Source organism: Neolamprologus multifasciatus, chromosome 19 (assembly GCF_963576455.1).
Source record: "Neolamprologus multifasciatus chromosome 19, fNeoMul1.2, whole genome shotgun sequence".
NCBI lineage: Eukaryota > Metazoa > Chordata > Actinopteri > Cichliformes > Cichlidae > Neolamprologus > Neolamprologus multifasciatus.
The window spans coordinates 16,766,071-16,790,138 of NC_140457.1; the positions used below are offsets into that span (position 1 = coordinate 16,766,071).

General features: G+C 42.2%; 1 protein-coding gene and 2 long non-coding RNA genes across 6 annotated transcripts; all 3 read right to left on the bottom strand.

Moving 5' to 3' along the window:
* Window positions 1-3,770: 3,770 nt before the first annotated feature.
* LOC146496322 (uncharacterized) lies at window positions 3,771-6,291 on the bottom strand. Of its 2 annotated transcripts, XR_014871291.1 has the most exons (4): window positions 5,870-6,291; window positions 5,708-5,770; window positions 5,546-5,608; window positions 3,771-5,442 (listed from the first exon to the last, which is right to left on the bottom strand). It is a non-coding gene; the product is annotated as an uncharacterized LOC146496322 (long non-coding RNA). The 2 variants fall into 2 exon arrangements; XR_014871290.1 differs by having other exon boundaries at window positions 5,708-6,291.
* Window positions 6,292-7,457: 1,166 nt separating this feature from the next.
* LOC146496323 (tonsoku-like protein) lies at window positions 7,458-11,099 on the bottom strand. Of its 3 annotated transcripts, none has more exons than XM_085144214.1 (7): window positions 10,955-11,097; window positions 9,451-9,758; window positions 9,093-9,264; window positions 8,819-8,994; window positions 8,661-8,734; window positions 8,408-8,541; window positions 7,458-7,985 (listed from the first exon to the last, which is right to left on the bottom strand). In XM_085144214.1, the coding sequence occupies exons 2-7, from the start codon at window positions 9,598-9,600 to the stop codon at window positions 7,789-7,791; spliced, it is 903 nt and encodes a 300-aa protein (XP_085000340.1). In that variant the 5' UTR covers window positions 9,601-9,758; window positions 10,955-11,097; the 3' UTR covers window positions 7,458-7,788. The 3 variants fall into 3 exon arrangements, with proteins under 3 accessions (XP_085000340.1, XP_085000341.1, XP_085000342.1); XM_085144215.1 differs by lacking the exon at window positions 10,955-11,097 and adding an exon at window positions 10,278-10,942; XM_085144216.1 differs by lacking the exon at window positions 9,451-9,758 and having other exon boundaries at window positions 10,955-11,099.
* Window positions 11,100-13,037: 1,938 nt separating this feature from the next.
* LOC146496324 (uncharacterized) lies at window positions 13,038-14,600 on the bottom strand. The gene is made up of 4 exons (XR_014871279.1): window positions 14,398-14,600; window positions 14,240-14,313; window positions 13,987-14,120; window positions 13,038-13,565 (listed from the first exon to the last, which is right to left on the bottom strand). It is a non-coding gene; the product is annotated as an uncharacterized LOC146496324 (long non-coding RNA).
* Window positions 14,601-24,068: the final 9,468 nt, after the last annotated feature.

Consider the following 24,068-nt stretch of genomic DNA (forward strand, 5'->3'; position numbering starts at 1 on the left):
TGGTATGTTACCATGCAATACATTAAAGGCTATCTCACACAGCGCATTGATAAAATCTAAGTTTGAATTACTAATAATAACTCTGCGTAGAGTAGGAGGAGCCCTGTATATCATCTCCAACAGAGACAGATTCCTCCGCATGCGTGATGACATCCTTTCACCTCTTTGCTGATTTTTGTTTTGGAATGTAAACAACCGGACGCTCTGATAGTAAATTTGTTCTGAGTCTTAAATAGTCCGGGGTCTTAGCTTTATAGTCTATTAAAAGATACCCGTATGTTGTGGATGTGGCATCATTAAACGCTTCTATAAAATATTTAGTATTACCCGGAAACATTTGCCTACCTAAAAGCATAACCTGATATTTATCTCTCGGATTTTTAAACAATATTAGATAGTTAGTGTTCAAGGAAATGGTTCTACTGGATTTTCCTTGAATAAACAAATTCTGAACTAGATATATACAACTCAAATTCCTATGATGCACATACTTTGTGAACACATTTTGTACTTCTAAATTGTTAGCTGCATCGTTCATTACATCGTCTATAATTAACAAATTGTTCTTTTCTGCAGGAAGAAGGGTGTCATCAGCAAGAGATTCGGGTATACCGTTAACAAAGTTTATGTCTCTTATCTTAAGAAGCTGGTCATATAATGGCTGCCAGCATGAGTATATATATACAATATTGTCAATGCTGCATGATATAATCCGGGAAGAATTTTCAATTATGCTTTTAACAAAAAAAGTCTTGCCGCAGTTACTGGGACCGCTGACCACCATACTGAACGGGTGCTGCAACCGGGCGTCAAACCCCTGTTCTAATTTAAAATCCATAAGGTACGGTTGTATAGTCTGGGAGCACACGGCGCTTATTGTAAACAACTTTAACTTTTTTCACAATGGTTTTATTCTTCAAATGAAGCTTCTTTTTATCGCGTCTGATGCTATCAGACACGGCAACTAGGTGTGCGTCTGATGTCTGATTGGTTACAAACTTGTGGACTAAACCTTTCAAGGATTCATGGGTGACAACTTTTGAGTTTAGTGCGTTCAGTGTCACGCCTTTACATTTGACCTGGGTCTTGCCCAACGATGTGTGATACGCGTAGCATTTTGGCCCACCGGAAACAAATTCCGCTATGTAATCCTCCACACCACCCTCTCCACAGTCTAATTCGCTTGTGAGATCCCCCAGAAACGGACCTAGAGGAGGCATCCACTCGCCAGGGCGTGCCGTGAAAATGACACTGTCCGTGTCACAATACAGCACGCGCTGCTGCAAGTTGTCTAGCAAATCATACAGCATGAGTCTGGCGTGTGCAGTGGTCATGGCCCCGACAAAAACATTAACGTCCTTAACACGGCATGCAACCATCAGCATGCCGCCACTGCACCATTGCGACGTCGTCAGAGATGAAACAAAACTGACGCACGTCGTACTGGTCGCTAAACATTAGCTGGCTAAATCTGGAAGGGTCTGTAATGAGCTCAGATGATGCCATATTTGACCTCATGCTGAAACGACCCCATAACGAGTTTAGCAACAGCTTGTTACAGTTACGAACAGCTTTATTTACACAAATCTTGGATGGGTCTAGCATTATTCCCTCCTTCTCATAATACTCGTCTATGTACTTCTTCTGTTCGTCAGGTGTCTTGACGTGTTCAGGATACCCCGAGGCCTCCTGTTTGAGTTTTAGGAAGGCTTTCACATAGTCTTTAAACAATGTGTCGGTCTTATTGGGGAAATGCCACACCTCATCAATAGCAAGAACCCTGTATCCCTTCTCAACAGCTTTTTCAAGCTCAAATGAGACCCAAGTGCCTTTCAATACCCGCTCACTGTCCCTGTGCCCACATGCAGTATGCTGGTTTTGGTCTTCAGCACACATGCTGCAGAGTGGAAACATCAGTTTTCCGTGGCACCTGTAGGGAATGACGGGGTGAAAAAGACCCTTAGGGGGGAGCACTGTGCATTTAACAAAGCCGAAATAATTTTCTAGCTTGTCAAAGTTGGTGTAAATGACTTGAGGGTGTCCTACAGGATAGTCTTTTTTAGACTGCACTGTGGGATAGAGACTGGTGAAGTCGTAGTAAAATATTTTTTCATCACAACCAGTCTTGTGGTACAGCTTTATAGCATTTGTGCGACCTCCAAAAAGAGCGTCTCGGGGATTCATGCGTTCTGGCTTTCTGTATGTGTGCATGAAAGCCACAACTGTAGGGTCTGTCTGCTTCAAGCCAGCCCATTCACATTCCCACATCACTATTACGTTCACACTGTGTTGTGATCTCAGTGCATCAACTTTGTCACAAAACATGCGATGCAGCAGTCCATAGGATGCTTTGCTGACAGGATTAACTTCGCTCTCGGGGTAACATTTAACACAGCCGTGGTGAAAACATCCTGCAAATTCATAAGCTGTATTACTTGTGGGGTCAAAACCGTCCACAAAATACGGTCCAACCCTCTGTTCGCCTCCTCTGAGAGCATGTTTTACCACTTTGTTGGTGGTGTGGGACACGTATTGAAGCCATTCGATAGAGACGTTAGAAAACGTCTTATTCTGCTCAACGTATGCCCCGTCATACGTGAGAGCGAGCGTGTCTCTAGGCAGAAACAGCGTTTTATACACACCCATACTAAATGCAGCCAAGGTGGTATACATGAATGGATCAACTTGTGTACAACCCAGTAACGTGTCACGATAAATGCTGCATGCTTTACGCAGGACATCAACATCGTTAACACAGTAACGCCTGAGTTCAGCCTGAAAATCAAAGGGATTCTGTGAGGCAACCTGGTACCATTCCATGAATCGCACCTTATCGCTTTCAGACATGTACTCATAGCCGTAGAAGGAGGGGTCTGGGTACGGGCCCACATAATGCTCATTATCCCTCGTATTAAACCTGTGTGGGAAATGGCCCTTCTGCAGGTCTTGAAAACCTAAAGCAGAGGGTATTTTGGCAAGGCCCATGGGCAAAAAGCTGAACGAATCAATCCATCGCTGGTCATAGTCCCTGTCATACATCAAAATCACACGGCTGCCGCTCATTATGACACTAGGTGTTATGCACTGTCTGACAAAGTACTCGAGGAGTATGTAGTTGTCAAAGCCAGATGCATTATGTGCTATGAAAGTGTACCCACGAAACCTTGGGCGTCTGTAATGTTGCACAAACGCCTCCACACACTTTAATGTGTTAAATGTGAACTTATTGCCCTTCAGATCAGACGCACACACAAAGTTAGCCTCGTGTTTACCGTTGTGGTACCTAGTCTCGAAATCATATAAAATGTATTTATCGGTAGGCTTCTGTTTTTCAACAGGCTGTATGAAACACTGATGGTCGGAGTCTCCGGTTAATTTAGGCTCGCGGCAGTGCTCGCATCTAGGCTGGGCACATCTGTGTGGCGATTTCTTGGATTCTTTATATGTGGTGCCACAGTGCATGCAATGTTTCATATTATCACAGGGGGTCATGTTGTGTTTTAATTCTGGTAATTTGTGTTGCTGGTAACAGTGTTGTGATTTGCAGATGCGGTTACAGTCGCTGCATTTCACTGTGGGACCCCTGTGGTGTTGACAGAGTGTATAACATGTGTTACATCTATGTTTACAGGAATGATGTAATGGTGAATTATATGTACTGTAACAGAAATTACACACATAGGATGCACCAAGAAAAGCGGTTGGGTTTAAAATCATGTGGTAATGTTGATTATGGAGATACATCATCAGCGTGTTTGTGTTTCGCTCTTCATGTGTGAAAAAACATTCCAGGCGTTTACGCCCTTCTGTGTGGTAATAGATTACAATCTTAATGTTGAAGTGCTTCTCAAATTTACTGACATCTGTGAATGATACTTGCTGCTTGTCGCATAGACCTACTTCAGCATGCATCCGTTTAGCTGTAGCGAGTTTTTCTAGCTCAGAGGCTGATGAGTTTAATGAATGTGCTATACATAGGGAGAAGCACAAATTGTTGTGTGTGTTGTTTGGTGTGTATAAATGTCTGCCTTTCTTTGAGAGAATCTCATCATAAGGGATTTGTGCCAGTCTTAAGCGAGCCCCACCACTACTGTTCTGAGCTACCGTGACAATAAACTCTAATTCATCATCACCGATAGATTCATCATTACTCTGCATAACTTGTGCAATTCGATCGAGAAACAGCTCCGGATCATACCGATCATCAGCGTTTAAAACAGCCTGAACATCTGAAGCCAGCGAGGGGCCACGCAGGACTACGTTTAGAACGCTGCCCTGTTGAGATCCAGCCACAGCTCGGTCTACCACATTGGCTAAGCACTCGCGCACTCGCGCAGGTACTTGTTCTGGATGATCAAGACTTATACCCCTAAAATCAAGGCGCTCACGCAATTCGCGAGCATTAAAATTAGGTATCTCTCTAATGTGTGGCTGGGAGCGCCTGCCAGATCCAGATTGCACAACGGGCTCAATCACGATAGTATCACTTTGTGAGAAATTTACAATGACTGAGGGGGTGTGTGGTGTTGCAGCGGTGCCCGGACACGCATGTGCGTCTGTAGTACTAGTAGAAGCGGTAACAGACTCAATAACAGCAGCAGCAGCAGCAATACGGTTAGCATCAGTAACAACAGTGGTCCGAGCAACACCTGATGTACTATCACTATTATTAACAACAACAACAATAGCCCCATCAGCAATAGCAGGCGTAGGAACAGTCTGACGAGGATGTGTATCAGATGAGGCTGATGCAGGCACACTATTAAGTCTAGCTATAATATTGTCTAATTTGTTATCTGTTTCTTCAGCCCACTGCATAAAAGTCTCTAAGTCAAAACATCTAACAGGACTGGAGGTTCCGTTATTATGCTTAAATAATTTATTTGGAGGGTCCATGGTCTGGATTTTAAAAGTCAGGGACTTGAAATTTTGCTGCAGATGATGTCTAATGTACTACACACTTTTTTTATGAATTTGATAAACTGTTGGTTTTGTATCTGTGCTTCTTGGTGGTATTGATTGAGTCTAGCTTCAATCAAACATAATTTATCAACTAATGAAGCTATATGACTCTGTTCAACAGGTTGAGCATCTGAAACCTTCATGTAAGCATCATACGCCGCTGATATTTGAGAGTCTGTTATACCGTCGTCTTCAAAATCTACGTGTGAATCAATGCTATTTCTGACACATTCTGGTGGGGTGGGTATATGAACAAGATCGAAATCTGATATACTGTATTCAAAAACATCAGAGAAATCACGAGGCAAGCACTCACTCGGGGGTGTTGCAGGACCGCTGATGAAGATCGCTTCTGATTCTCCACTGTTGCACAAAGCTCCAGGTTTTTGTTGTTCTGGGAGGTCGATACTGTTTAAACATTCCAAAAACGTCTGGAGTACGGTGTCCTGATCATTATGTGGAGGGGTACTGTGCTGCAGTCTGTGAAGATAGATATGTGTTAAAACATTTATACATGTACCCATTTCAAACAGAATAAGCGTGTCTCCCTCTCTATCTCTTTTTATCTAATTTATATATATACCTTGTAGTGTGCGTTATTCCTGACGGCCCTGGTTCTCCGCACATAAGGTTCTCTGGCGTGGCTCTGTATGTGTAAAACGGTCGGTTTTAGAACATTTGGAATTGTTTAAACCCATTTGCTGTTTTTTTAAATACACAATTATACACCCCGTTGTATACATACCTTTTGTAAGGATGGGCTCTGTGGTCGCGGTGTCTGAATGTTTTCCTGCTCAGTTTGTTAACCCTGGAACAAATCAAAGAAAAACTCTGTTATTATATAATTTAAAACAATCGCAAGCTTAAAACATACATACGATTAAAAATCGCGTAATTCTGTACACACCTTGTGCCTGTTAGAGATGTTGTTCCATCTTTAAAAGCCCCCGTTTCTAAAGAAAAGGGTGCTGTGCCGTTCTCCCGAACTCCTGAAAATTAAGCTTTTGTTTTAGGAAAAAGATAGTTTGAATATCCTATAATATGTTAACATAACACTTTTAAAAATACAATAATAGGTTTTGTTTTACTTACCGTTTAAGATGTCCATGTTATAAAGAACGATGATAGTTTTGATGGTCTCAAAGAAAGTGATGTTGTCGCGACGAATGCTGAGTTCACCCTGAGCTTCGCATAGGTCTCAGTTAAATACCTTCTCCAGGAACAATGCCAGTACACAACTGTTTCACACCTTAAGGTTCACACTCCCATGCTACTTCCCAGAGTTCTCGAAGAGACAAAAGACACCTACTCTGGAGGTCCTGTTTCCCACCCCACCCCCCCTACCATTTGTCTAGACAGGTTTTGTCTTAGTTCAACATTGCGAAATCCCAATTTTTAAATAAAATGATCGCATCAACCCTGGAAAGAAACCCAGTAGATGTGTGGAAAACTAGTTAAATTAAATAAAACGCTTGTGAACATGCCGACATTACCCATTCGGAAGAAATTCCCACTTGTGCCGTTTTCAAAATAAATTGCATGCATCGCAGCAAGCTGAGATATTGATTGATGGAAAAAAAAGTGCAAGTGTATTACTACTGCCAAACACGCCACCCATTGTGGCTTTCTCAATCTTTTCTTCATGTCCGAACAAACGCTCAATTTTGCCTTCATTAACACAAATTATACATCAAAACGTAGCTATTTTTCTTGCCTTTCACAAAATGACACTGTCATTATTGTAGGAGTTGCCGTTTTCTTGCATATGGCCTCGAAGCAACACAGTTAAAAAATGTCCACATTCAAAGTATATGGAGACTTGAGTGAAAATGACAGCTGAAATTCTGTAACCGAGGCGTTTTCAACTCGTCATATCTTCTAGATGTATTTTTCTTTAGAGACCTGAAAACCGCCTTGATTTTTTTTAAAAAAGTTTTTATTAAAGCCTGCTGATTGTTACAGTGAAAGAATGATGTCGACAGCCCGTGTACTTTTGGAGTTACAGAACATTTTGTAACACGAAGAAACAGCAGTTTTCACCTCTCAGTTGTGGTAAACGCTTGAAATATATTATGGAGAACGCGCTTTGGGAGCGAGAGACCCGGGTTGAAATCTAGCCAGTGGCAGTATCTAATATCTTTCCCTAATTCACTTTATAATTACAAATTCTCAACACTTGAAAATTCCCACATGTGTTCTGATCAAAACAGTGCAAGAATGAGCTCTTTAGCTTTTGATTTTCAACTTATCCACATTGACACTCCTGCATGTCACAAATACATTGCACAAAGCGCATCTGTGGCTGTGTACCATTTGTGGTGCGTTGGCTCCCTCTGCTGCTATGCGCCTCATTCAAATGTCGCCGCACATTTAAAAATGCAGGGTGTTTTTACACTGTCATAGATTCTAGATAGATTTCTTCAGAGACCTGAAAATCGCTGTGATTATTCACCATAGCCTGCTGAGTCTTACAGTGAAAGAACAATGTCAACGTATAGCATCGTCGGTTACTTTAATTGTGTTTGTTTTTTTTAATCAAATCCTACAAAACAGGACCATTGTGACACAAAACCTCTCACACACTAACACAAACTCTTTATACAGATACAGAGCTTTACATGTATAAATAAGGCAGACAAAAATGCATAAAACACAAGCTATCAGACTGTTGGTGGACACCATGTCACTTTATTTTGTTTTCATCTAGTTTCTTTTTGGTGTACCCTCATTAAACAAAATGTTTATAAAAATGACCACTTTTATTATGAATTATTATGAAATTAATAATTCATTATTAATTATTTATTATGAACACACCTGCCACCCTCAAGTGGAGGTGGCAGAGAGGAGGCACTTGGAGTTTCGGTCGAGAAAGTGTCCGTGTGACTGAGTCCTGTCCCATCGCTGCTTCAAGGTCTGTCGGTCCTGCTTGTTGAGGGCCTGAGAGCAAAGACGGATATCCTGGACCAGCTCTGACAAACTGTCCAGGTCTTGACTCTCCCAGGGGCCAGAGACCTGACAACCTGCAGGTTAAGCAACAAAGAAACATTTTATTTCATATCCATAATTTCCATCCCACCCCCCCCCCCCCCCCATAAATATTTGACATCCAAATGTAGCCTATTAGCTAGCATCCAGCAATGTTTTCTGCTCCATAAAATGGAAAATTAATTCACAACTAATCTTTTTTTTTTTTTTCCAATCTTTAAACCACACTTCTATATTGTAATGTCTGTGTGTGTACTCACCATGTAACACCTCTGTGCATACATACTAAATGTTCAAACTTAGAAATGTGTCAAAAGGAAACAGACTGATAGCAAGAAACAAACTGTTGCCAAGTACAACTTTGCACAGGTGATAAAAACATCAAAGAAATCCAAATTGTGAATTAGTGTGAAACTCCATGTCCATGGAGTATCTCCAAGTTCACACATATGCATACCTTCGAGGTTTAGAAGTGTCAGTGGTCGACGGGCCTCTCTGACAGACGCCAGGATGTTGTGAAGTCCCGCTGATGTAACAGACGGATTTCCTGACAGATTCAGACTCACCAGTGTGGGACACGACGAGAGGCACCTGTGAAATAATAATAAAAAGTCCAACAGGCCAGTAAAGGGTGACAATTTAAACAAAGGCAAAGCCCTAATAACATGAGTAATAACTGAGCCGTAGAAATGACGCCCTCACACACAAACCTCGCCAAGGTAGCTACGCTGCTGTCTGTCAGCCCATTTGCAGCCAGGCTGAGGTGGGTCAGAGAGCACTCGTCCTGCAAAAACACAAAAGTCTTAACCTGATTGCACAGTTATATCTTTCGACAATAAATGACATTGCATGATTTTTGCGTGCACACCTGTGACAGGACTTTGGCGAGGTGTTCCAGTGCCGGGTAATCAGCAGGCCCTCTGCAGACAGCTGACAGGTCCACGTGTGTGAGGCAGTGGAGGGGCAGAGTCTTTAACACCAGCTCAAAGCCGGTGGAGCCCAGGGGACTGTGGGACAGGCACACTGCTTTCAAATGGCCTGTGCCTGAACGTTCAGAAGATGTAAAGTTAGTTGCAGTTTTGCTTATGGGTGGGAGTTCAGTGAAGCTTAAGGCTTCAGTCAGCTGCTTGTTAGAGAGTCACCTGTGAGCACGCTGGCTAGCAGCAGTCGATGCTGCTGAAGGAAACGAGCAGTGAGGCCACAGGCCTGCAGAGACAGCTTGGCTAGCACAGGGCAGCAGGACAGCAGACAGGACAGAGACTCAGACACGCCGTCCCCCAGTGGGTTCATACTGAGGTCCAGCTCCTCCAGGCACTTTGAGTGGAAACGAGCAGAAAAAGCAAATGATCACGAGAGCCAATTCTCTCTGACAGATATCATTGATACGAATCAGGTTAGCTTGTTATTAAGATCTAAGGTAGTTATTAAGACCAGAGGTAGTTAAATACAGGTTAGATGGTAAACCTGGAGCTGCCAGTATTGGCTAGCTGAGGCCCTTACCGGGAATGCAGGTGCACTCTGTCCCTTTAAAGCATTTACAGCCTTCTCCAGGCCGTCCCCTGTAATGCAGTTGGCAGAAATGTCCAGCAGCTGCAGACGAGGCATGGTGAGCGTTGTGGCAATCAGCTCAGGGAGAAGATTGTCAGACATACTGTTTTCAGAAATTCGCAGCTCGGTGAGGCTGGCCTGAAGTTTTAAGGCACGGAGGAGCGGGCCGAGGGAAAAGGCGGCCAAACCGAGTCCGCACACTGACACGGAGGAACCCCAGTCCTGAACCTCACATAGCCGGGAGACACGCTTGTTCTCATCTACAGGTAGAAAGAGACGGTACTTCATAACAGAATACAAAAATGCACATTATTAAACCCCGATTCTTTTGTCCCCATGATAGAACACAGAAAACCGACTCATAGTGTGTTAAAACATTTATATTTCTTTTTATTCAATCATCTTCCGGAAGAGAGAGACCCCTGCACAGCTCAAACGCCAGTTGCAAGAGCTCTAACATTTTTAGCTCAACATGTGTCTTATATGGTATTGTTTCTGTACTTCAGACGTCACACACACTTTCAAACATTGCTTATATGGAAAGTTCCTCCTTTCTGTGTCTATCTATTAATATGCACTAAAACCTCCTGTTTTTTAGTCTGGGTGAGCACTTTGTGAGTCAAAAGTGGCCTTGCTCTATAAGCCTTCATTATTAAAGTACATAAAACAATATAATAAGGAAAATAAGGATATTGATTTCATTCATTTTAAAGCTCAGTTTTTAAAACCTTACCATGTAACTACAGCCCAGGCAATGCAGCAGCACATTAATGACTAACCTCGTATGTGGATGGATTATCTCAGTTGTTTGGTCCGTTTACAGCATCCTGCCATGCCACTGCATTTGTCCCTAACCATCGGGAACCCTCACCTTAACTCTTATCCAGTGGAAAAAAAGTTCCCGTTCATCACTGTGTTAATGTTATGCTAACATAGCTGTTTCGCGAGTCACATAGCACATCACTATATACCAGCTAGCCAAACTTCAGTAACCCTACAAACATCACTGCTGCTTACTTTCCTGTCTTCATGTATGTCGGAAGTGATAGCAGAGCTGTGCCTTTTAATTTGTTTTAGAAATCCCTCAGTCAGAACCTGGTATATTATATTTAGATGGAAACTAGCGAGCTAACTCTCTGCTAACTTCTAACTCTGTTACATTTCAGAAATTCTTTTTTCATGGATGCCTGGGTGTTAAACTTCATTGTTACACCTGGTAGAGCAGCCACACTGACTAGCATAGCGATTTTGCTAACTGAGGAGTTGGCAACACTGCTTGTATTCAGTGGTTGAGAGGAGGTGGCAGAAACACTTAGCAGGAAGGTGAAAAAACCCAGGACCACAGTGATACTGGGAATTCCACGGTGTTCACTGTCTTCAGCAACCTTTCAAGGGCCGGTTGAAGGGCTACAGTCTTATCATACATGTGCAGTGTTCCTACAAGCCATAAGGTTACCTTGAGTGAGGAAGATGATGATTTACAGTCCGTCTGAGTCCATAGGTTGATGTGCAAGCACATTTGTCCCATTCTCCACAGAGGGCAGTGACGCATAGGTGTGACATCAGGAACACTTAAGTTGCTGGGTTAGAGTGACAGCAGAAAATCAATCAATATTGGTTGTTATGGTTGCTATGGACGCCAAACACGCCACCCATTGTGCAACGGGTGTGCACTTTAAATATACCCCTTTTGCCCTGTGTTACAGGGCCGCCCAAGTGGCACATGGGATCGTGACAGGGCCCGTGGCGGAGATTGAAGACAGAGGGCAGCGGTTCGAATCCCATGCGGACCAATGTAGGGGACAAACAAAAAAATATTCCAGTGTCCCTGTTTCTGAAATTCACCTGCTAGGCTTGCTTACAAGCCTACAGGCGAGCCTATAGATAGGTTCACTCTGCTTTTTTACCACTGTCTCAAAATCTCTTTTCCATCAATCAATATTGCTTGTTATGGTTGCTATGGATGCCAAACACGCCACCCATTGTGGCTTTCTCAATCTTTTCTTCATGTCCGAACAAACGCTCAATTTTGCCTTCATTAACACAAATTATACATCAAAACGCAGGTATTTTTCTTGCCTTTCACAAAATGACACTGTCATTATTGTAGGAGTTGCCGTTTTCTTGCATATGGCCTCGAAGCAACACAGTTAAAAAAAAATGTCCACATTCAAAGTCTATGGAGACGGTTAGAGTGACAGCAGAAAATTGTGAGCGTTACACTTGTATGCGGCTTGAAGTAGGTACACATTGCCAGGGATGTGGTTGGCACGGCTGACTAGATAAGGCCTGGTGTCCAGCTAATGAAAAGAGGCGAAAATGGGGGTGCGGCTGTGCACGGGTGTGCACTTTAAATATACCCCTTTTGCCCTGTGTTACAGGGCCGCCCAAGTGGCACATGGGATCGTGACAGGGCCCGTGGCGGAGATTGAAGACAGAGGGCAGCGGTTCGAATCCCATGCGGACCAATGTAGGGGACAAACAAAAAAATATTCCAGTGTCCCTGTTTCTGAAATTCACCTGCTAGGCTTGCTTACAAGCCTACAGGCGAGCCTATAGATAGGTTCACTCTGCTTTTTTACTTACCACTGTCTCAAAATCTCTTTTCCATCAATCAATATTGCTTGTTATGGTTGCTATGGATGCCAAACACGCCACCCATTGTCGCTTTCTCAATCTTTTCTTCATGTCCCAACAAACGCTCTATTTTGCCTTCATTAACACAAATTATACATCAAAACGTAGCTATTTTTCTTGCCTTTCACAAAATGACACTGTCATTATTGTAGGAGTCGCCGTTTTCTTGCATATGGCCTCGAAGCAACACAGTTAAAAAATGTCCACATTCAAAGTATATGGAGACTTGAGTGAAAATGACAGCTGAAATTCTGTAACCGAGGCGTTTTCAACTCGTCATATCTTCTAGATGTATTTTTCTTTAGAGACCTGAAAACCGCCTTGATTTTTTTTAAAAAAATTTTTATTAAAGCCTGCTGATTGTTACAGTGAAAGAATGATGTCGACAGCCCGTGTACTTTTGGAGTTACAGAACATTTTGTAACACGAAGAAACAGCAGTTTTCACCTCTCAGTTGTGGTAAACGCTTGAAATATATTATGGAGAACGCGCTTTGGGAGCGAGAGACCCGGGTTGAAATCTAGCCAGTGGCAGTATCTAATATCTTTCCCCAATTCACTTTATAATTACAAATTCTCAACACTTGAAAATTCCCACATGTGTTCTGATCAAAACAGTGCAAGAATGAGCTCTTTAGCTTTTGATTTTCAACTTATCCACATTGACACTCCTGCATGTCACAAATACATTGCACAAAGCGCATCTGTGGCTGTGTACCATTTGTGGTGCGTTGGCTCCCTCTGCTGCTATGCGCCTCATTCAAATGTCGCCGCACATTTAAAAATGCAGGGTGTTTTTACACTGTCATAGATTCTAGATAGATTTCTTCAGAGACCTGAAAATCGCTGTGATTATTCACCATAGCCTGCTGAGTCTTACAGTGAAAGAACAATGTCAACGTATAGCATCGTCGGTTACTTTAATTGTGTTTGTTTTTTTTAATCAAATCCTACAAAACAGGACCATTGTGACACAAAACCTCTCACACACTAACACAAACTCTTTATACAGATACAGAGCTTTACATGTATAAATAAGGCAGACAAAAATGCATAAAACACAAGCTATCAGACTGTTGGTGGACACCATGTCACTTTATTTTGTTTTCATCTAGTTTCTTTTTGGTGTACCCTCATTAAACAAAATGTTTATAAAAATGACCACTTTTATTATGAATTATTATGAAATTAATAATTCATTATTAATTATTTATTATGAACACACCTGCCACCCTCAAGTGGAGGTGGCAGAGAGGAGGCACTTGGAGTTTTGGTCGAGAAAGTGTCCGTGTGACTGAGTCCTGTCCCATCGCTGCTTCAAGGTCTGTCGGTCCAGCTTGTTGAGGGCCTGAGAGCAAAGACGGATATCCTGGACCAGCTCTGACAAACTGTCCAGGTCTTGACTCTCCCAGGGGCCAGAGACCTGACAACCTGCAGGTTAAGCAACAAAGAAACATTTTATTTCATATCCATAATTTCCATCCCACCCACCCCCCCCCCCCTATAAATATTTGACATCCAAATGTAGCCTATTAGCTAGCATCCAGTAATGTTTTCTGCTCCATAAAATGGAAAATTAATTCACAACTAATCTTTTTTTTTTTTCCAATCTTTAAACCACACTTCTATATTGTAATGTCTGTGTGTGTACTCACCATGTAACACCTCTGTGCATACATACTAAATGTTCAAACTTAGAAATGTGTCAAAAGGAAACAGACTGATAGCAAGAAACAAACTGTTGCCAAGTACAACTTTGCACAGGTGATAAAAACATCAAAGAAATCCAAATTGTGAATTAGTGTGAAACTCCATGTCCATGGAGTATCTCCAAGTTCACACATATGCATACCTTCGAGGTTTAGAAGTGTCAGTGGTCGACGGGCCTCTCTGACAGACGCCAGGATGTTGTGAAGTCCCGCTGATGTAACAGACGGATTTCCTGACAGATTCAGACTCACCAGTGTGGGACACGACGAGAGGCACCTGTGAAATAATAATAAAAAGTCCAACAGGCCAGTAAAGGGTGACAATTTAAACAAAGGCAAAGCCCTAATAACATGAGTAATAACTGAGCCGTAGAAATGACGCCCTCACACACAAACCTCGCCAAGGTAGCTACGCTGCTGTCTGTCAGCCCATTTGCAGCCAGGCTGAGGTGGGTCAGAGAGCACTCGTCCTGCAAAAACACAAAAGTCTTAACCTGATTGCACAGTTATATCTTTCGACAATAAATGACATTGCATGATTTTTGCGTGCACACCTGTGACAGGACTTTGGCGAGGTGTTCCAGTGCCGGGTAATCAGCAGGCCCTCTGCAGACAGCTGACAGGTCCACGTATGTGAGGCAGTGGAGGGGCAGAGTCTTTAACACCAGCTCAAAGCCGGTGGAGCCCAGGGGACTGTGGGACAGGCACACTGCTTTCAAATGGCCTGTGCCTGAACGTTCAGAAGATGTAAAGTTAGTTGCAGTTTTGCTTATGGGTGGGATGGCACATGGGATCGTGACAGGGCCCGTGGCGGAGATTGAAGACAGAGGGCAGCGGTTCGAATCCCATGCGGACCAATGTAGGGGACAAACAAAAAAATATTCCAGTGTCCCTGTTTCTGAAATTCACCTGCTAGGCTTGCTTACAAGCCTACAGGCGAGCCTATAGATAGGTTCACTCTGCTTTTTTACTTACCACTGTCTCAAAATCTCTTTTCCATCAATCAATATTGCTTGTTATGGTTGCTATGGATGCCAAAAGTAGTAATATACCTGCACTTTTTTTGCCCCCCCCCCCCCCCCCCCCCCCACACACCTCCCACCCCGTTTGGTCGGATTCGTGCGTGTGCGCATGCGCGTTCAGATGTGCTCGGCGCATGCGCGTTCAGGTGTGAAAACACACCCTCTGGGCGGTATCGACTCCTCCTAGTGGGATGGCTTAGGTTATATAGGTATAAAAGTGATCCTTTCACATTCTAAGACCATCACCGCACAGACACATCGCGCTAAGGACCCCCAACGACTCACCGACCTAAGGAGCACAGAATACCATCTGTATCAACCATGACACCCAGCCAGGACATCGCCCATGCCACAGCCGCTCTAGGTATGTCTACAGGAGTATGCAGCCGGGGTCCTCAACGTAAAAAGCAACGCTGTGAAAATGCCGTAGATGGGACTGTATTTAAGTTAGAATATCGCGGCGCTGAAGGGTATGTGTATACCATTAAATATACCGAAGGGACAGTTGTGCTTAGTGTAGATTGTGGCGAGGGATTGTTTTGGGGGGAACCCCAAAGCATCTCTACCAAAAACTGGAAGCTCTTCCGGACCGTAGTGTGTGCGGACCTGGACAATGTGGGCTTCCCAGAGGTGTTGTATGTTTCCCAGTGGAACAGTGCATCAGGCCCTGAGCTTTACAGGGTTGAGGCTGATCGTTTCAATCGCAACCCTGAAGACTTTATTTTTCTCAGTGCATGTGATGACAGGGATAGTCTTATTGCTTCCAGAGGGCTTGAAAACTGGAGGTTAAATCCTTACCCTCTAAACCTTGAAGAGCGCACAAGATGGTTTAAGGACTTGTTTTTTTATACAGTGGTGCGACTGGAGAGGTTTGTCGCGTCTGTTTAGCCAGATTGACGACGCGATCAAGAGGGACAGACTCAACACTGCGTACGAGAGTATTAGAAAACGCCTTGTTTTTGACGATCTGGCGAGTTGTCCGAAGACTGGTTTGCCTGCTACCCTGTGCAAACCTAAAATCATAAGACCTTCCGACAACTAAACAATAAACTGGTAGGTTTAATGTGAGGGGTGTGTGTGTGGGGTTGTGTGTGTATCTATGTGACAAATTAAGAGCTTGTGGTTTTCATTTTACAGAGAATGACTCGCCGTCGTGGGACCTGTCAGAGTCACCATCAATAGGGCTGCTAATCCCGACCCCCCAGACTCCACCACCCTCACCATCATGCTCACAGGACCCCCTCATATCAGACCTGTGGGAGGAAACTGTAATCGACATCAAACTCGCAACTCTCCACCTGTTGATGTTGGCGCTGAATGAGTTTCTACAAGAGACATGTTACGGATGCCAAACAGGCCACCCCAGTCAGGTGCAACACAGCTGCTTGCAGGAATTGTCTGAGTATTTCTTCGACACCTACTATGACGATGTGATGATAAGGCTCAAGACTGACCGATTCATCCCAGCCATCCAGCTGTTTGTACGCTCAAACACCACAGATGGGACTGGAACACAAATCCGCAGAGTTGCAGAACACCTCATGTGTGAACTGAGATCAGAGCGAAATATAGTATGCGCCATTAATGACAACATTGTGGACCTGCTAGAAGCAAGTACTTGCGCCCGACGTGTTAAACCAGCCATGCTCCGCATGATTGGAAACTACTGGGGTGGGAGACACCTGGTTTAATGTGTGCTGTTCAAGTATCCATTGTCTGTGATTGTGTCTGTGTGAAAATTAAATAAAAAGACGTGTTAACACCAACTTCTTAGTCATTTGTGGTTTGCACAGTCATGGAAAGCACATTGCATAAAATATATCATGATCCAGCCCATCCTGCGGGGTTGGCCAGTTTAAATAAGCTACGTATAGCGGCAGGGGAGGCATCAGGTGTAACACCTCCAATATCTCAGGTCAAACATTATTTAGAACAAGACGACACTTACACACTCCATAAACCTGTGAGGATCCATTTCCCCAGAAATAGAGTATTGGTGACAGGGGTCGACAAACAGTTTCAAGCCGATCTGGTTGACATGTGTGAATATGTGTCAGATAATGATAATGTGAGATATCTGCTAACATGTATAGATGTATTCTCAAAATACGCATGGGTTAGATGCCTAACAAACAAGACAGCGAATGTTGTATCAGCTGCTTTTGAGGATATACTTAGTGAGGGTAGGATCCCTGTGAAACTACAAACAGATGAAGGCAAAGAGTTTTATAATACAACCTTTAAACAGCTAATGGAGCGATATAATATCAAGCATTTCTCAACAGCTAGCGAGGTTAAATGCAGTATTGTCGAGAGATTCAATCGTAGCTTCAAGGGTAGAATGTGGAAGTACTTAACATCAGCCAACTCCCGGAGATATGTAGATGTCATACCAGATCTCACACAAGCATATAACAATGCTTATCACAGATCTATCCAAATGGCTCCGGCAGAGGTGAATAAGGATAATGAGAAGTCGGTGTTTAACGCGCTGTACAAAACGAGGCCTCAGAGGGAACTGTGCTTTAAATTTAATATTGGCGACACTGTACGAATATCAAAACTGAGAGGAAAGTTTCGAAAAGGATACGAGCAGACCTACACCGATGAGATTTTCACAGTCAAGGAACGTATAGGGAGACAGCCCCCAGTGTACAGACTAGCGGATCTAGCAGGAGAGGTATTGAAAGGGTCATTTTATGAGCCTGAGATACAACGTGTGGTTGTTGATGAAAACAAAACATTTAAAATTGAAAACATATTGGCTAGAAAAAAAGTGGGTCGGAAAAAGCATGTGCTAGTGAAATGGCTAGGATGGCCCGACAGCTTTAATTCGTGGATTCCAGAGAAAGACATCGTTGAGGCGTAATTAACTCAGATGACGCAGCTCTACACACATTCATTCAACACTGAGCATAGACGGAGAAAGCATGAATAAAAAGAACAACAACAATGCAGGCTTCTATGTAAGCCTCTTCTCGAATGCTTCGGCGCATGTTTACCCGGGTAATAAGATATCTAATTTTAGAACAAAGCTAGCAAAACCTATCGTTTTGGATCAGCCGTATGAGGTTGCTGTTATAGAGATACAGTACCCACGCATATGGATGTCTTTTCCACAATCAGATTCGCAAGTGGAAATTCATGACCCAGTCAAAGATGGAACCATCGCCGTAACCATGATCGAACTGTCTGTGGGTCATTATGCATCTGTGGAACAGATAATAAAAGAATTTAATTTTAAATGTCAGCAGTACCAAACCACTGGAGACCTTAAAATGCAATACAACACAGTTACTAACCATGCCTGTGTTATGGGACCTAGGGGCACTATTCTCACATTTAGAGGGAGACTGGCGGAAATCCTAGGATTCGAAACAGGAGAGCCGTTTGTACTTCATTATAAAAACACATATGCCCCGCACCCCGCAGACATATACGGGGGAAAATATAACATCTTTATTTATGCAGATATCGTTGATTACCAGCTTGTGGGTGACGCCCACGCGAGGCTATTAAGAGCTATAAATATCACGGACGATGACCGCCGCTTGCCTATTCTACAATTTGACAGCCCACACTACACACCTGTGTCAAAGACATTGATCGACGACATAGAAATTGATTTGAAAGACGATCGAAATCAACACATACCCTTTTTATACGGCAAGGTGTTTGTCAAGTTACACTTCCGACCGATAACCCAGCATTTTTGAAAAAAAGGATGGCCGTCTACAACACTGATGACTCAAAATATGTAAAATACTACTTATCACAGGCTGGTGGAGAGCTCGGAGGGTATGTTGGGACCAGTACGCAATATGGGTCAGGGCTGGGTGGGTTGTTCCGCAGCTTGTTTAGATTTGCTGTACCACTGTTTAAAAAAGGAGTTAGCATAGTCAAACCACACCTAAAAACAGCCGCATCGGGCATAGTGTCTGATGTCACATAACCAGACCCTCAACCACTAAGCAGGACGGTAGCGGATTGTATGTGTATACGCCCAGACCATCTAAGACCCCACCCCCAGTGCAACCGTTGTCTAAAAAGTAGTGATGGGATTTCCGGCTCTTTTTAGAGATCCGGCTCTTTCGGTTCGGCTCACTAAAAAGAGCCGGCTCTTTCGGCTCCGAACCGGCTCTTCAGGTTGTTTTGTTGCTTTAATTAATTTATTATTAACAGTAATATAAAATTATGCACAAAAGGAATTACTAACGTAAAACAAAGTGGGTTTATTTATATATGTTTATAATAAATATATGCGGTGGCCCCTAGAGACAAAGCACTACAAACTCCAAAACACATTTCTAGCATGAACTGAACTTCCAAAGCAGAGCTACTAGATCACTTAAATTACACAATTGAAAGCATGTGTGTATTGTTTGTGTATTTATACACAGGCACTCATATATATTCAAATAATTTAAAACAAATGTTCATTTACCTGTTATTACCACACACCAAATCCGGTCGTTGGTACTTGCTGGCTTGTGTAGCCACTAGGTAACAAAAGCTCAACACTATCCTGGAGCACTTCTGTTGTCTTTTGTACGTGTTTTGAATTTTTACGTGCTTTTGAGTTTTTACGTGATTTGGAGTTTTTACGTGCTTCGGAGTTTTTACGTGTTTTTACGTGCTTCGGAGTTTGTACGTGATTTGAAGTTTGTATGTGCTTTGTCTGTAGGGGCCACCGTAAATATACTTTTATTTATTCACTCCACATAAAATGTAATAAATAAATCATATAATACAAAAACCAACTATTCACATTTCAACTTTTAACTATTTAAATTTTCAGCTTTTTCCTTTTAAACAAATTTAAAATGAAACAACACAAAACATAGCAAACCACAACACAATTAAATATAAATTAAAATATGAAAACAAAAAGAAGATGCATATTCTCTGTCATATGGGCCTGCATGAATAAACTTTCTACATCCTTTATCATCTGCAACCGAAAATAGTTGTGGATGATTACTTTACCTTTCTAATGTGACGTTGTTGTCCCTGGCTCTCTTTCTCTCTCTCTCCCTCCCGCTCTGTTCCTGTGCTACTGAGTAACTACCGCCCCTCCCCCCTCTGCCCAGCGTAAAGCACAAGGCTCGCGTGCGGAGTGAAGCGAAAAAAAGTGCGAGAGAGAGAGAGGAAAAACCCACGTGACGGCTCGCGATAAGGAGCCGGCTCCCGTCGTTCACTTCAAAGAGTCGGATCTAAGAGCCATTTCGTTCGCGAACGACCCATCACTACTAAAAAGCGTAAAACCACAAAACCTAGCAGGAGAGCTAGCAAACGGACACCGCCACGCAGAGTGAAAAGACCCAGAACCAGTCGTTCTAAAACTGCAGAGTTTGACATATTCTAAATGGCACTGTTACACAGTCATTCTGGAGAATGTGTAAAAACAGAGCTGGACCTGTTTACTGTTCCCTACACACAGACTAGCATTGAGAAAAGTACATTTATCAAAATCCCACCTGTATCTGCAATCACTGATGGAGGGCCGATCGAGTTTTACATCTCATCATCCGGTGAAGATTACCTGGATCTAAATGACTCATATATCTACACACGTGTGAGAATCACAAACGCTGATGGCTCAAACCTGGCTAGGGACGCTAATGTAGGATTTATTAATTATCCTGGATGCAGCATATTTAGCCAAGTTGATGTTAATTTGGGAGACCGCCTCATTAGTCAATCATCCAACACATATCCATACAGAGGTGTGATAGAATGTCTTATCAATTATAATAAGGACACTTTAGACACACAGTTCAGCACCGGGTTATTCTGTAAGGATACATCATCACACATGAATGACACATCTATAGAAGGAGAGAACCAGGGCCTGGTGACCAGAGGTGGCTACACAGCAAATAGCAGTATTGTTGAATTGATTGCACCAGTACATGCAGACCTGTTTTTTCAAGAAAAACTGTTACTTAATGGAATCGACCTGTCACTGAAATTTGTGCGCTCTAAAGACGAATTTGCTCTCATGACAGCGGATGCCAATGCATACAGAGTTAAAATTGTCTCAGCCAGTCTCTTTGTCAAGAAAGTTAGTGTATCACCGACCGTCAGACTTGCACACAGCAAGGCATTGCACCATGCAAACGCAAAATACACGGTAGACAGAGTGTCTTTAAAGACCTTCTCCATACCTGCAGGGGCTAGAATATCAACAAATGACAATTTATTTATGGGTAGGATACCTAAATTTGTGATCATTGCATTTATAGACAATGAAGCATACACTGGCTCCTACCAGCATAATCCATTTCATTTTGAAAACTGCGATATAGAATTTATGTCTTTATATGCTGATAGTCAGGCTTATCCTGCTAAACCATTCCAGCCCAATTTCCAGAGAAAACACTATACCAGAGAATTTTACCAGCTGATACAAACCACAGAAAGACATTTAAAGGACAGATCCTTAGCTATTACGCGTGCGGACTTTGGTAACGGCTACACTTTATTCTGTTTCAATCTGGAAGCTGACGAAGGACATTCAGGGAATGTGTCGTTAATTAAAACTGGGAACGTGAGATTGGAAACCCGTTTCAGAAATCCACTACCCCGTACAGTGAACCTCTTGTGTTATTCGGTATTTGATTCAGTCATTGAAATATCTAACATGAGACAGGTGCTCTTGGACTACTATTGAGACAAAACGGTCATGAACACTATAGAACTATCAGCCGTGATCGGCAGCATTATCAATAAAAACACACATTTCCTAGGCGTGTTAGCCTATGATCAGCTAACCACTGAACGGCTTCAAAGACTCCCTGCTATGAGTATTGTAAACACCCACCCTTCTACGATGCCCGGGGAACATTGGCTTGCTGTTTATATTTCGAGAGACAGACGCGGTTATTTTTTTGATAGTTTTGGTCACTCGTTAGACAGTTTTCCCCCAGCAATAAAGATGTTTCTTCTAAAAAACTGTTCCACTGTTTTATATTCAGGAAAACAAGTGCAGAACGACTTCTCCATCACATGCGGTCAACATTGTGTATTTTTTTTATATCATGTGCAAAATGGTGTATCTTATGAGCGTGTGCTTAACATGTATGGGTCTGATTTAATTTGTAATGATGCTATGGTGTGTCGATTTGTCAACAACATACAACCTGTTGCTGTATGCAGTGATTACGTGTGTGTGCAATGCGGATACTGACATGTACTAATGAGAATAATAAAAACAACATGAGAGCATGATAATCGAGTCAATGGTATTTATTATCAAATCTCGTATATAAATATATAGATTTACAACATACATTGTTTTAAACATAAATAAAAGAAATCAAACATTAAGCCGTAATAAAAAAGAAAAACATATATTTAACAGTAATAAAGACATAATATATTTAACAGTAATAAAATAAAACAAAACAAAACAATTTAGCAGCAATAAGTGAAAAAAACATTACAGTAGAAAAAACACCAAACAGCAAATATTTTTAGCAGAAAAACAATTTCAGGTGCAATAAGAAAAAACCTGAATTCAAAAATCCAACCACTCTACAGGACCCCCCTTTAATTTGTTTTTTTTAATTCTTTATTTTTTTTAGTGTACTATGTCGCAGCGGTCCACCAGGGGTGATCTTTTTTGGTGTGTGTTTTAAAAAACCAGGGTCTTCAGACAGTGTGTGATCGGTTTTATACATGGCGACGGTCTTACGTATGCCTGTGTTAGATATGGCTGATAACGGTACGTTTAAATCTGAGACAGCTTTTAAAAACTCTGTCCAGCCGATAGGTCTCAAACCCTCAGAGGGTGTGTGTGTGGTTGTGACGCCTTTAATTAGATCATAAATGTGTGAACCAGGGATGGTGTGTTTATCAACAACAATTTCGCCTTTGTCGTTGTAAGAGATCAAGTGTGGCGAACGGCTCACCGCTGATAGAATAAGTTCTGCATTCCTCCTACACCTTTTAGGTATGTGTGTTAAAACATTCTCCGCAACAAGATCCCTCACCCCTGCATCACCATGAACAGGCGATGTGTCCGTCGACTGGGGTTGCACATCCCTGTTAAATTGTTCAGGTAATGATAAAGACAATACATTCTTTTCACGGGCACCTTGTCTCACAAGGGTAAGGTATCTTTGGAGAATATCGCTGTATTTTTTAGCCTTCTCATACACATCTATGTCAGAATCTTGTAACACTTGTAACATCTCCTTGTCCAACTCGTTCTGAGACTGTTGTCTGATGCTGTCTGTTTGCTGCTGCTGCTGCTGCTGCTGTTGCTTTATTAAGTCCAACTGGTGTTGGGGTACCAAAAACATCTTTTGCACATGTTCCATTTTCACCTGTTTGCTATCAGACTGGTTATGAAAGGGATTGCAGCCCCTAATAGCGGCAGTAAAAACCCTCCAGATTGGTTGATTGTCTTTCTCTTTTTCAAAGTTTTTATTTTTTTGTCTGCAATCAGTCTGATTATTGATTTTTTCTTTTTCAGCTGTTTGTACTGCTGATTGGTCAGTGGTATGTTACCATGCAATACATTAAAGGCTATCTCACACAGCGCATTGATAAAATCTAAGTTTGAATTACTAATAATAACTCTGCGTAGAGTAGGAGGAGCCCTGTATATCATCTCCAACAGAGACAGATTCCTCCGCATGCGTGATGACATCCTTTCACCTCTTTGCTGATTTTTGTTTTGGAATGTAAACAACCGGACGCTCTGATAGTAAATTTGTTCTGAGTCTTAAATAGTCCGGGGTCTTAGCTTTATAGTCTATTAAAAGATACCCGTATGTTGTGGATGTGGCATCATTAAACGCTTCTATAAAATATTTAGTATTACCCGGAAACATTTGCCTACCTAAAAGCATAACCTGATATTTATCTCTCGGATTTTTAAACAATATTAGATAGTTAGTGTTCAAGGAAATGGTTCTACTGGATTTTCCTTGAATAAACAAATTCTGAACTAGATATATACAACTCAAATTCCTATGATGCACATACTTTGTGAACACATTTTGTACTTCTAAATTGTTAGCTGCATCGTTCATTACATCGTCTATAATTAACAAATTGTTCTTTTCTGCAGGAAGAAGGGTGTCATCAGCAAGAGATTCGGGTATACCGTTAACAAAGTTTATGTCTCTTATCTTAAGAAGCTGGTCATATAATGGCTGCCAGCATGAGTATATATATACAATATTGTCAATGCT

What these genes read in the sequence shown, in the direction of transcription:
- LOC146496323 (XM_085144214.1), bottom strand. Translation starts at nt 9,600, where the DNA reads ATGTCTGACAATCTTCTCCCTGAGCTGATTGCCACAACGCTCACCATG. An exon ending in TCGCCAAAGTCCTGTCACAG is followed by an intron (nt 8,735 to 8,818) that starts GTGTGCACGCAA and finishes GTGTTTTTGCAG; the next exon opens with GACGAGTGCTCTCTGACCCA. An exon ending in GACACTTCTAAACCTCGAAG is followed by an intron (nt 7,986 to 8,407) that starts GTATGCATATGT and finishes CTTAACCTGCAG; the next exon opens with GTTGTCAGGTCTCTGGCCCC.